The sequence below is a fragment of the Mus pahari genome, chromosome 10 (assembly GCF_900095145.1).
Source record: "Mus pahari chromosome 10, PAHARI_EIJ_v1.1, whole genome shotgun sequence".
NCBI classification, from domain to species: Eukaryota; Metazoa; Chordata; class Mammalia; order Rodentia; family Muridae; genus Mus; species Mus pahari.
The window spans coordinates 60,955,761-60,969,968 of record NC_034599.1 but is presented as its reverse complement, the minus strand read 5'-3'; the positions used below and the strand labels follow the sequence as shown (position 1 = coordinate 60,969,968).

General features: G+C 40.2%; 1 protein-coding gene across 8 annotated transcripts in view; it reads right to left on the bottom strand.

Annotated features, from left to right (window-relative positions):
- Positions 1-14,208, bottom strand: part of Csnk1g1 (casein kinase 1 gamma 1) — a 144,889-nt gene that overhangs the window by 35,084 nt on the left and 95,597 nt on the right. For all 8 annotated transcript variants that reach the window (XM_029542982.1, XM_029542981.1, XM_029542985.1 and 5 more), the window contains 5 exons: positions 11,793-11,944; positions 9,256-9,490; positions 3,713-3,798; positions 1,282-1,366; positions 865-1,013 (listed from right to left, as the gene is read on the bottom strand). In XM_029542982.1, the coding sequence (XP_029398842.1) occupies positions 865-1,013; positions 1,282-1,366; positions 3,713-3,798; positions 9,256-9,490; positions 11,793-11,944 (707 nt within the window). The remainder of the gene's footprint in view (positions 1-864; positions 1,014-1,281; positions 1,367-3,712; positions 3,799-9,255; positions 9,491-11,792; positions 11,945-14,208) is intronic.

Here is a 14,208-nt window from a genome sequence, read left to right as displayed (position 1 = left end):
AACAACAACAACAACAACAACAAAAAGAACTGGAGTTACAGACAGCTGTGAACTGCCAGGCAGGTGCTAGGAAATGAACCCAGGGCATCTGGAAGAACAATCAGTGCTCTTAACTGTTGAGCCATCTTTCCAGCCCGCACTGTTTTTCTTTCATGCCATGTTTGGTTATCTGCAGAAGGGAAGGTAGTCTGGTCCTCAACAATCCATTTGAGAACTATCTTAGAAAGATACCCCCCCCCCAAAAAAAAAAACCCAACAACCCAGTTCTATAGCATTATCAGTTAGCACAGTCACTGATGCTGTGGACTCCTGGCCAGACAGTAAAGCCAAGTTTCCTACAGTGCTGAAAGGGTTCTATTCCTACAGAAGTCAAGTTCTTCTATAGCACAGATAGTACTAAGTTGTGAATCATTCAAAAAAATGTGCAAAAGACAGGTCTAAATTCTAGTATCCTATGATACACATTATACTCTTTGAAGATTTTTTATTTTATGTGTATAGGTATTGCCCAAATATGTGTATGAACACCATATGCATGCCTGGTGCACACAGAGCAGAAGAGGGCATTGGATCCCCCTGAACTGGAGTTACAGATGGCTATTAGGTGTGGATTCTGGGAACTGAACCTGGGTCCTCTGTAAAAACAGCAAGTGCTCTTACCTGCTGAGCCGACCCTCCAGCCCCCACAAGTTATAATTCAAAAAACATATAACTAATTGGTCTAACAATGGCAACCTATAGTATTACTTGGAAATGGTCCTTAAATGAAAGCAATTTCTCCTCAAAGATTCACGCAGAAGGACTGGCAAGTAAAAAGATGGGGTGGTACTGGTCTGAGATTTTATTTTTTTAAAGGGTACTTACAATAGGCCTTCCAACCCAATCATAGGCATAGTCAAAGGTATAGCCTTTCCGTTCAAACAGATCTGTGAAGAGGGTCCGTAAATATTCATAATCAGGTTTTTCAAAGAAGTCTAATCGCCTGACATATCGAAGATAGGTTGCCATCTCCTCTGTTAAGAAAGAGGTAAAAAGCCGTTCCTGTTAACTGAATGCCTCCCCAAAGGGTAAGTAAGCTCTGAGTCACACAAGAGAAATCTATATAGATTACCTGACAGTAATATTTTCTTTATGGACCAAATAAAAGTGATACCTCCTTAGGCTGAATAATAATAAAAAGAAATTTAAATGATCTGGCCAATATCTATTAGTATTTATAGATACTGTGACATTACGTACTTCAAAGTGACAGTCACACTGGCTATCTTTTTAGCATCCTACCTGGAAAGTTCTCACAGAGAGCTTCGATGGGAGTATTCCTTTTGGTATCACCAATTTTTTGATATCTCTCTTTTAACGTATCAGCCTGTAGAAAATAAAGAAATAAAAACACCTGGAAAAACATACTAAGCAAATAGGTTTAAGGATATTTTTAGACACTGGGGTTACTTTCAATTATGTGTATCTGTATGTGGTATATGTGCCTGAGGAGGCCAGAAGAGGAAGCCAGTTCCCTGCAGCTGGAGTTATATATAGGTGGCTGTGAATTAACTCATAGGTACTAGGAAATTCATGAACATGGGTGCTCTACAAGAGCAGTACATGCTCTAAAACCATCGAGTCATCTCTCTTGCAGTCACAATAGTTATTTTCGTTCAAACTGGTGGGATTTGTTAGTGGATCTCACTTTTTAAGTCATGCTGTGTTTAGATACCTACAAACTTCTGTTGAGCTCTGAAGTTTCACTTGCAAAGATGTTTAGTAATCTCAGATGAGATGGTCAGACAGGATAAGATAACAGAACCATTATGCAGCAGTGTTTTAAAAACTGCAGCAGCTTAGAAATCTCCCATGACCAGTTAAGAGTTCAAAGTGATTCAGCCCTTCTCCTCTAAGGTCAGTTCCAGTTTCTGGTAAGGTCAAAGTAGATGCATATGTTATTAGCATTCAATTGACATCTAAAGAATATGCTTTCTCAGGTGAAGTCACAACTTTTTGTCAACTTTTCTGTAGTTAGCAATTTATCTTATTTCAAAGGAAAGAAAAATTAGTGCCAAGTTCAAAAGACTGGAAAGACAAGAAATGAGAAGAATCCTTTAAGTAATTTTCCCAGGGTTCAGAAGACAGCTTTACGGACAAGGGAAACCAATAAACAAAACCTCTCCTGACAAATGAAAGATACCCACAGAATAGGGGTTGCTTACAAGTAAATGTGTGCCAGTGGGTCAGAGCAGTCCAAATATAGCATAAGGACTAAACAGGAGGCTCCTCGGCCTTGGACGATGTTCCCTTAGGCTTTAACCAGGACTAAACAGGAGGTTCCGGGGCCTCGGACGACACTCCCTTAGGCTTTTTAGGCTTTAACCAGCCTGCTTCACCCAGAATTAGGTAATGGGGGGGGGGGAGTAAATTGGAGAGATTCTAAATCCACTACCACCACCAAAACGGGGTCTCAAGAGTCCACCAGAGTTTCAAGCAAGCAGGATGTGTAGCTATATGTAACATGTCACTATCAATGAAAAGACACACAGGACTGGATGATTATAGATGAGAATTGATAGGAGAAAAATTTAAGAAAAGAATTTTTTAGAGAATAGGAGGGTCTGGCTATAGCTCAGAGAAAGGACATTTGCCAAGAATGTACAAGACCTTGTGTTTAATCATTGAGAATGAATGGGTGTAGAAGTCATGTCATAGAAAGCATGGGAAATGGATTATTCTGCCTACCTGAAAGTATATTAATACCTCAAATTACAGATTAAGAGTCTTTCCATATTAAGAAATAAATTACAACTAAAAATATATCTTGGGGCTGGAGAGGTGGCTCAGCAGGGAAGAGCACCGACTGCTCTTCCAGAGGTCCTGAGTTCAATTCCCAGCAACCACATGGTGGCTCACAACCATCTGTAATGGGATCCGATGCACTTTTCAGGTGTATCTGAAGACAGGGACAGTGTACTCACAGATATAAAATAAACAAATAAATCTTTAAAAAAATAAAAATAAAAATATATCTTATATCTGACTATGTAAAGGGCTTTGGGAAGGGTTAGGAGATTAAGCTTCCTAGTAACAGTCACAGAGTAATTATAATGCTTATAATTGAATTAAGAGTTTACTCACATCTACCTAAAGAAACATCTACCTAAAAAAAACAGGGGCTAAAACTTATGCTTGCAAGAAATGGCTATTATTTGAAAGTTCTTTATTCAATAATGTATTTAAACAAACAGCAGTGTGAAGCCTGAATTTTTTTTTTCTGCTATTTTTGTTAAGGTGAATCCTTTATCTATGTAGGATTAATACATATTTCCTAGTTCTCCTTAGGAGCCTGGAAAAGCCCTGTTGGCTTTTTTGGTAAATGTGTAGCAGCTGCTGTCATTGTTTTGTTGTAAAATTTTCCAATAGCTGGGGAACACTCCTCCTGCTCCGTGACGACGTGGAGGAGGGCCACCAACACGCAGACAAAAGAGGCACTGCCTCGCTAGAGGAGAGAGGGGAGGATGGAGAACGCGAACCGAATGCAGGGGCAGGGGTTAGGACAGGAAGGTGTCGAGGAAGCCGGGTAACTGGCCGTTCACAATGTGGACTAATGTCACAAGCCTTGCTTCTCATCTTGGAAGCCAACCTGCCCCTTTGTGCTTTTTAGAGCCACCACCTAGGCAGCCCTTTCATTATCAGTGGAGCAGAGACAAAGCACTTTCAAGGATACCTTGAGTCCTTGCCAGGGTAGGCTGCCTCGGAGGAAGTACATGAACATATGGCCTAAGGCTTCCAAATCATCTCGCCGGCTTTGCTCTAGGAGGGAAGACAGATCACACACATTATGTTTGCAGTTATTAAAGCAGAAAGAGCTTTAAAACCAAACAATCCCCCCTGAAGCCCTTCTGCTCTTGAAACACCTGAACCAGGAATATTTTAGATTAAAATTGAAAAACAATAGGTGGCCGTCCTTTGCTGCTAACAAGTAAAGAGCAAGTGAAGAGTAAATTCTAAATTCCAACCAAGACCCAATGCTAGCTCACACTGTCACCCGCATGAGCATGAGGTTATACATAAACAAACAGGACTTGTTTTGTTTGGTCACCACAGAGAAAACTAAGAAGCAGTCTGGCAGCTGAAGCTGCTTTAAAACCGTCCACTTGGACTAGGCCTGCAGACGTACAAGATGCAGAATAACTAGTATACATGTTAGCAACATTTTTCCCAAGACAGGGTTTCTCTGTGTAGCTCTGGCTATCTGTCATTATATACACCAGGCTGGCTTCGAACTCACAGAGATCTGCCTGCCTTGGGACTAAATTTAGGCAAGCACCATCACCCTTCCCCCACATGTTTAACAATTTTAACTCATCACAAAAATCAACACTTTAGTTTCTTCTTCTTTTTTTTTCTTTCCAGACAGGGTTTCTCTGTGTAGTCCTGGCTGTCCTGGAGCTCACTCTGTAGACCAGGCTGGCCTTGAACTCAGAAATCTGCCTGCCTCTGCCTCCCAAGTGCTGGGGTTAAAGGTGTGTGCCACCACTGCCCGGCAACACTTCAGTTTCAAGTCAGCAGAGAACAATTTATCACTTTTTGGTTAACATCCCACTTGAACCAAGTATTCCACAATCACCTTAAAACTAAAAAAAGATTTTTTTTTGTTGTTTTTTAGTTTTTCAAGACAGGGTTTCTCTGTATAGCCCTGGCTGTCCTGGAACTCACTCTGTACACCAGGCTGGCCTTGAACTCAGATATCCGCCTGCTTCTGCTCTAAAAAAAAGGTTTAACATTAAAAGTGTCCTCTAGGGATACACAAAACAAGTTGCTGTCTTTGGAACTTGACTAAATTAAGTTTCTAGTTTTTCTCTCCTTTGAAATAGGAAGATAAATTAGTAATATGGAATAGTTGACAAAATCTTTGGATGTCAACACTGAATACTAACTAGTATATTTGAACTTACCAGTTATGGCTCATCAAGACATTTATTATTTATTGTCCTTGTTTCACAGAGCTAGGCTTTAATGTAGCACAAGACAGTCTCAAATTTGCTATGTACCTCAGGATGATCATCCTGTCTCCACTTCTCAAGTATTCAAATTACAGGCATGATTTGTATTTACTTTTTGTTTTAGCCAAGTTTAGAGCTTCGCCAGAATAGATTACAGCTGGGCTTGGCGGTGTACATCTCTAACCTAGCACGAAAGAGGCAGAGGCAGAGAGGCAGAGAGGCAGAGAGGCAGAGAGGCAGAGAGGCAGAGAGGCAGAGAGGCAGAGGCAGAGGCAGAGGATCTTGGTGAGTTCAAGGCCAACTTGGACTAAATGATACCCTGGCTGAGAATCGGGGGTGAGGGTGGGGGTGGGAGTGGGAATGCTGTGTGTGTGTGTGTGTGTGTGTGTGTGTGTGTGCACGCGCGCATGTGTATACATGAGGAGAATTAAGAGACTACCTTGAACGTGTCTTATTCAAGACAGGCTGGCCTAAAACTCATGATCCTTGTACCTCAGCTTCCCAAGTATTGGGATTACAGGACTGCATCACACCACTTTGCTAAGTTATCGGTTTCAACTTAATTCTAATCTTCTGAACTCAAAGTAAAACCCAAGATTGTCATCTAGGCTGGGAAAGTCACAGACTAAAAATACAGCACAACGTAACATAATTGCTGCCTCAAATTATGGGAAACTTGCACAAGAAGGAATGAGTAGTGATACTGTAAACCTGGTCAAAGTGTTGTGCTGGTGAGGAAATGCGCCCTAAGTGGGGAACCTACTATTGTTTTTTACTTAAAGACACATCAAGCTGCCTCCTAAATATTTATGTTTAGACCCATATATAAGTGCTGCTTTCCACTTTTGCCAGAAAAGTTTCTGAGAGACTCCAAACTGTAAATGTCCTGATAATAAGCGACTGCTGAGTGCTTCCCTTAATGGGCTATCTCTACCCCCCAGCAAAACTCAAGGGCCATCACAGAAGGAGGTGTGGGAAGAACGTAAAGGCTGGAGGATGGAGAAGAGTGCTATATAAAAACCAGTCTTTGAGACAGGACACTGCGACTGTACTCATATACTTACAGCAGCCAGCCAATAACCCCAGCGGGGGTGGGGGATGCTTGTGAGACTCAGCTGAGGAGTGACTGATAACTGATGGTTGCTAGAGGAAGAAGAAGTCATTTATTTCCGGGGTATGACTTATGCTCTTAAAGGCAGCACTAACTGGACTCAGTGGGTTATTCAGAAGAGGAGGAGGAGGAAGAAAAGAAAAAGATGAAGGTGAGAAGAGCATTGTTGGAAGAGGTTCAGGAGGAGTTGGAGGATTAGTAATATAGATTTACACACACACACACACACACACACACACACACATCAAATAAACAAGGAATATTTTAACAACATAAAAACGAACAGTACTCTACAGAGTAGATGAACTGTTTCAACTTAAAAGCTTCCACTCTGTTACTCTCACCTGCACATATCAGTGTGGCTTGCTACTACTTCATGGTTGCCCTCTAAACGCTTCCTGTATCATACACCTTCTAGGTCACCTTCTTCATTTCAGGGTGCCCCCCGACTGAAAAGGCAACTTTATAAACAGTACTGTGACACAAGGGGGCTTTTCCTTAATTTTTTGTTTGTTTTGTTTTGAGGATTATGCCTCATTTGGTAGCCTAGGCTAGCCTGGAATTCGCTATGAAGCCCAGGCAAGCCTTGAACTTCTGGTGATCCTCCTGCCTTCTGCTTATACAATGCTGAGAATACAGAAATGGGCCACTATGCCTGACAAAAAGGGTTTTGAAAAGGCAGTTTCTAATAGAAAAAGGAGACACCCATGATTGGGGCATAATTTTTGTGAAGGGTCTTCCTTGAATGAACAGGTCCTGGATTAAAAATCACTAAGAATAAAAGGAGGGAAAAAGTTTTTAAAAGGATGTAATAAAACCCAAGCTCTCCAGACAGTTTGGCCTACATGAGGTGTCTGAAATTTGCAATAAAATGTTACAGGATTGAAAACAAGTAGTCAGACAAAAAGTTTGTTAACAGAGCATAGGAAATAAGGAGAGGAACAGAGTATGTGAGGTGAGCAGAGAGGGAAGCATAGCTGGAGAGTTTCTCACAGAGCATCACACCTCTCTGCTTTTATGTCTGTTTCCTGTATGTAACAGGAAGCCTGGTGAGAATAAAAAAATTCCCAGGGAAATACTTCAATTGTAGCTAAGTGAGCACTAGAGGGCGAGCTCTCCACGGATTTACAATTTTCAAATAAACACACACACACACACACACACACACACAAATGATGTAGCTCTGTAAGCTCTGGAAGTCCTGAGAAGAAAAAAAAAAGCATTGCTCTGGGACACAGAACTCTGACACTGCTGACAGTTTCTATCAACTCATATTAACACTATCTAGTAAAGTGAAAATGCAGCCAAGCCACCTACTTTGGGCCTCAGTTTCTTATATGAAAATAATGTGATCATTTTAGGTAATTTGAAAAATCATTTTTGAGCTCTAAAAATGTAAAATAATCAATACTAAACTATTAGGTCTTAAATCTTTGTTACTCTGTTTGTCTGCAGCTAGGTCTTAAAATGTAAATGAAAACCAGTATGTGCGTTCTCAATACTTGCTTGGATAGTCTGCACTTCTAATTCAATAGGTAGGTCCTCCTCACTTTGTCACAGTGGGTTTGTTATTGTTGTTGTTGTTGTTGTTGTTGTTGTTTTCAAAGAAGGGTTTTGCTACTGGGAAATGAACAAGACACAAATGTCTTCAACATGGTGAAGGCTCCCTTCAGGTTATAAGAAAAATGTGTTTGCTTTACAGGCATAACACCCCAATTTTAGGCTAAACATATTTTGTTCAAAGAAAAAGAGTGTCTCTAATTTTAGCCATTAAATAATGGTTTTTAAACCTGGGCTGGGCTGTTTTAATCAATGGGAGGTAGCTCATCTGATATAATGCCAGGTAGAACACCTTTTCCGTAGTTAACTTCCATTACAAAATGAAGAGCACTTCTCTGAATTATTTGACAATATATTTCCCAGGGTCTCCCTCCCTCACTACAACTTAAAAAATATAACACATTTAAAAGCCAACAATATTAGAGCTCCCATGGAAACTTCTCTAGTGTGATACCTGAGATAGAGTTTGAGTTACGTTTTGTTTGAGACATGGTCTCACTAGGTAATCTCAATTGGCCTGTAACTTGCTATGGAGATGTGGTTGGTCTCAAACTCAGGAACCCATCTGCTTATGCCTCTAGAGTGCTGAAATTAAAGGTGTGTGCTACTATACCCAATTACAAAAATTTTTATTAGCACAGGGGCACATGTCTTTAGTTGCAGAATTTGAGAGTTAGAGGTATGCAGATCTCTGAGTTCAAGGCTACATAGTGAAACCCTATCTTGAAACACACACATACACCGAGAGAGAGAGAGAGAGAGAGAGAGAGAGAGAGAGAGAGAGAGAGAGAGAGAGAGAGAGAGAGAGATCGAGATCTACAATATGTAGAGAAATGGAGAAGAAGAAACATAACGGTAAGGCATATTAGATTTGATCTGAAGAACACTTGGCTCATGAAGCCTAACTTTGGAGATAATTCTAGTGGCAATGGGGAACACCAACACGAGGAAGTGCTCTACTGTCATACAGGCTAGATGCTCAAAACAAACTATAGAATGATAAAGATAACTGCCATGAGGGATAACCCACTGGGCTAATCATACTATCTACATCATGTTTTGCCTGAATGTATGTCTGTGTACCACATGTGTTCCTGGTCCCACAGAGTTCAGAACACATCAGATTCCTTCCTTGGAACTAAAGCTACAGCTGGTTATGAGCTGACATGTGGTGCTGAGAACCAAACCTGGGTCTTCTGGAAGAGCTGCCAGTGTTCTTAACTGGTGAGCCATCTTTCCAGCCCCAGCACCCATGTTTAGTGAAACCCCTTCATTAACATAGGGCCTAGCCCGATGTCCTCTTTTATGTGTACACAGAGTCATACACATGTAAATAAATATAAGTCTCATGACTTAATGCAAATACTACTATCATATTGCCATAACTCTTAAACTGCTGAAGAACGAAGCATCAGAAAACACAGTATTAAGATATATGAGAACATCACTAACTTACCATTTCAATCTCTCAAGTATAAAAATGTCACTTACCTTATGCTGCAACAAATGGTACAAGTTGTAATGCACAATGTAATGTACAATAAGTGCTATTGGAAAAAAAGATGCTCACATAACCTGCCCCTTTCAACGCACCTTTGCCTAGATGTGTGTTGATAGACATATATCGCGCAGTTCCAGTTAAACTTTTGTGCTCTCTGTAAGGTATGTGTTTTTTGGTTTCAGGATCAATGTATTCCTTGGCCAGTCCAAAATCTATAATGTGTATTACATGCTCTTTCTTATTGCCTTGTCGGCCAATCAAGAAGTTCTCTGGTTTGACATCTCGGTAAATAAGATTCTTTGAGTGTACATACTCCATTCGAGAAAGCTAAAAGAAAGAAAAAATAATAATGGAAATACCTTGAAATAAGCAAGCTGGAGGAGGGAGAATCCAAAAAGCTTTTTTTGGAGATGGGATTTCACTATGTAGCTTGACTGTCCTGGAACTTGCAGAGATCTGCTTGTCTCTGCCTCCCAAATGCTGAGGTCAAAGACATGTGCCACTATGCCTGGCCCAAATATTTCTTTTAAAAATTATGTTTATTTATTTACTTACTGTGGGGTGTGTGTGAGTGCGTGCATGAAAGTGCATTCATAGGTGTGTGTGGCAGTCAGAAGATAACTTGTAAGAATCACTTCTTTCTTCCATGTGGACTGAGGGCTAACCTTAACTTGTCAGACTTGCTGAGTCGTTTCACTGTGACCCCCTCACATTCACCCTGCCTCCTCAGTTTTATTCTTTCCTTCCCATTGTTCTGTATCACTCTGCTGTCTAGGCTAGGCCTTGAGCTCTTAGACTTCCCTGGCTCAGCATAAGATTTCTGAAACTAAAATTAAAACTCATCTCTTGGCTGGATGTGGTAGTGTATGCCTTTAATCCAAGATAGACATCTATGAGTTCAATGCCAGCTTGGTCTACATAAGAAAGTTCCAGGCCAGCCAGGGTTACTGAATAAGACCTTGTCTCCAAAAAAAATAAAATAACAGCAACAAAAACAACAACAACAACATCCACTCTTACCTTCCTCCCATTTTACTGACATAAACTAAAACTATACTTTAAGGTTTGTTTTATGACTTTACTCATGCATATATATGTGTACCTTCCTGAGTTTACATTTACCAATTGTGTGCATGTGCCCACAAGGCCAGAGGCTATCAGATTCCCTGGAAATGGAGTTACAGGCATTGTTAGTTATCTGATGTAGGTGCTGGGAATCAAATTCAGATTTTCTGCAAGAGCACTAACTGCTTTTAACTGCTGAATCTATCTCCAGCAAGCCCCCACATCCAAATACTTTTTGCTACAAACATATAAAAACTATTAAGATTAAGAGAAACAATGATATCATTCAGTTTGGCTAAGATGGTAATACTTTTACTTTATATATTGTAACTTGCAAATGTGCCCTCTGAGACAGGCGCTACTGACACCTTACCTCCTGCCACACTTTCTATTGTTAGTTGCTTAGGACTCTTTAACCCCAATCTTGTATTGCAGAAATAAGAAAGCAGGGGCCCAGTAAAATGGATGCTAGCCTGACATTAGACAGCTGGCTGGCAGCAGGAGGAGGATGAACAGTTTAGTGGCCACAGCTCAAAGGAAGTAATTGTAACATTATGTCAAATTTCATTAAATAATTCTATCTATAAAGCATTTCTGCTAAGCATAGAAAGGAAGGCTTAAATCCTTGAGTATATTCAATTTTCAAGCATTTCCAAATTGCTATAGGATGATGGTGAGACCATCACTATACTTCTCGTGAATTAAGATGTACCTCAAGGCTGTGGAAGGGTGGTGGTCCACAACCACTCTAGCACTCAGGAGGCAGAAACAAGAATATCTAAAGTTCAAAGCCAGTCTAACTAAACTGGTGAGATAATACCACAAAACGAAATGAAATAAAACAACCCAATATTTGAAATCTTCCCTTGAGGAGCTAAAATACTTCTCAAAGAGACTGTTCTAATTGCTCAATGTGGAACTAGTGTTTCATTTGGCTGCAAAGCTTTTTGGCCAGCCCACAATTATATAATATACCACATGTTATATGGTATATTATCTGTAACATCTCAGTCACATGACTTTGAATAAAGGTTGGTACCTTCAGTCTTTTCTAGTTTTCAACAGTGAGAGAAAGAAGACATGATAAAAGCTTATAGCTATGTGCCTAAGACCTATAAATAAGATGCTGAAGCAATTACTTGAATTCACACAGCTCCACCTAATTGTCCTCTTTCTCCCTAATGTAAATTATATTCCCCCACTTCAGTTACAGGAATGGTGCTGCTTCAAGGTGCAAATTCTTAAAATAGAGCAAACTGCAGATGCATTGACTTCTGTCAGTTAACCCTTTTGTAACCCTTTACGTTGTGTAACTAAGAACCTACCCAGTTGCTTGGCATATTACATTCTGTCCAAGAGGCTTTGTGGTCAAATTATACACAGGAACCAGCTAAAGCAGCAGCTGCAATAGTTCCTTTCAGAATCCTGCTAGATCCTTCTAGAATGCCATTAACCCTGTGAAAACTAAGTCACCAGATCTCACTGCAGCTAATACATCATTAAAGGGCCCTCAAGGAGGTGGGCAAGGGATCCATTTATCTTCAGGAACCACACATCAACTTACCAACTGGATGGCTATCATTAACACCGTCTTCAAAGTAAACGTTCGGTCACAGAGGTCAAACAAGTCTTCTAAGCTAGGGCCAAGGAGTTCCAGCACCATGGCATTGTACTTCCCACATGGTCCAAAGTAATAAACCTGTGGGAGGCCTTCACCTGAAAGCAGAGGGGCAAATGGGGTACAGAGAGACACAAAAACTAAAACATAAGACATTAGCAATGAACGTAATATAAGATTTCAATTTCCTTTCAGAGTCCCTCTTGGAAAAGTTAAACTGAGTATAATAGCTTCTGTGGGAACTATTACTGGGTGGAAAAGGCAAAGTTATTGCACAATATGTCCAAATAAGCAGTTATTTAATACCAGAGTGCCAAAGGCGTTTCCACTGCTGTATAAAAGGAAATGGTCTCTGATCCATTATTGCTTCAGGGTGTAAACTATTCTCCCAAAGGATGCCTGAAAGTGCAGCATCATAAAAGGTTCAAAGGAAGCCTCACTGAGCTCAAATGCAAGCTAACAAACCTTGTTTCATTAGCACTCCCTGGGCTCACTGCTAAAGCCAAAAAGAGTTGTTGGTAACTGCTGCCCCCTGGAGAATTCAGATCAAAGAGGCAAAGTCAAAGAGGTGCAGCCTGGCCCTAGGCCAGCACAACTGGCTTTATTTTCACACAAAATCTCTGTAGGGGTTTCTTTTTCTCATCTAGGAATCAGTAGACACGTAGCATTTGTTGTTGTTAAGTAATTATGAAAGAAAAGGGAGAAACTAAAATCGAAAATGTCTCAGTTTTCCCAAATTTAAAATTCATATGTGAAGCTAAAAATCCAGGTTTTCTGGACTAAATAGCAACTTGTGAATTAATTCTTTACAGTGAATCATAAAAACAAGATACTCAATAAATGCTTATAAAATGACGCCATAAGAACAGTAGATACACTGGGCAGTGGTGGCGCACGCCTTTAATCCTGGCACTCGGGAGGCAGAGGCAGGTGGATTTCTGAGTTCCAGGCCAGTCTGGTCTACAGAGTGAGTTCCAGGACAGCCAGGGCTAAACAGAGAAACCCTGTCTCGAAAAACCAAAAAAAAAAAAAAAAAAAAACCAAAAAAAAAAAAAAAAAAAAAACCCAAAAAAACAACAACAACAAAAAAAACCAAAACACACCCGTAGATACTTAGAAAGCTACAAAACATTAAGAAAATGACTTCTTCTTCATCTTATCTAGCAGCATATTCCCAGTTCCACAGGTATGTGTACATTGGTCTACAGTTATGCATGGTGTCGCTTACTGCTGTCTCTCCTTCAAAGTTTAAGAAAATATAATTTTATCTATCTATTTATTCATTTTAGTTTTTTTGAGACAGGATTTCCCTGTTTAGCCCTGGCTGTCCTGGAACTTGATCTGCTGTAGACCAGGGTAGACCAGGCTGGCCTCGAACTCAGAAACCTACCTGCCTCTGCCTCCCGAGTGTACCACCATGCCTGGCATTCATCTTTTTATTTTTTTAAAGAGTTATTTCTGGGGCTGGGTTGATGGCTCAGCTGTTAAGGGTTAGGCTCACAACCAAAAAATTTTTTTTATTTATGTGTACATGTGTATGTATGCCATGCATGTATCGGTGGAGGCTAGATTGTAAGATGGGGATGCTGAAAAGTGAACCACAGTCCTCTAGAAGAGGAAGAAGCGCTCTTCCCAGCTGAACCGTCTTGTCTCTCCAGCCCCCATTCTTTTCTAATTTTTATGGATGAAACACAGGCAGAAGCAACACATATCTAACTATCCTTTTCCTCAAGGAAGGCCTTATATATCTGCAGACACTGTGACTCATTGCTACAAAGTGTGCATGCTTAGCTTTCCCATGTACTGTATCAATCTGTCTTGTTCCCTTTAGACCCTAAACCAGTTAAGTATTTCAGTAAGTTCATGGATAATAATAAGGTACTTTTCGGCTCCTCCTAATTCTGGAGTTAATTTTTTTTGTTTTGTTTTGTTTTGTTTTTTACGAGACAGGGTTTCTCTGTATAGCTCTGGCTGTCCTCGAACTCACTTTATAGACCAGGCTGGCCTCGAACTCAGAAATTCGCCTGCCTCTGCCTCCCGAGTGCTGGGATTAAAGGCGTGCACCACCACGACCGGCTCTCTGGAGTTAATTTTATTTTGTCTCCAAACAGAAACAGGGTTTAAACTGAATTGTCTTTTTCTCCTACTTCTGTTGTTCTGAAGTCATTTTTCAGTTAATTTTTAAATACTTAAGTNTAACAGTTATTTCCAAGGAGTCTTGGTGAGAAATTCAACCCAAGAGTTTAATTCCTTTTATCTTTCAAACATATGATAGATGAAACTTGTGGATACACTTTAAACTTATGCTCAATTTATAGTATTTTTTTTTCTTTATTTACATTTCAAATGCTATTCCAAAAGT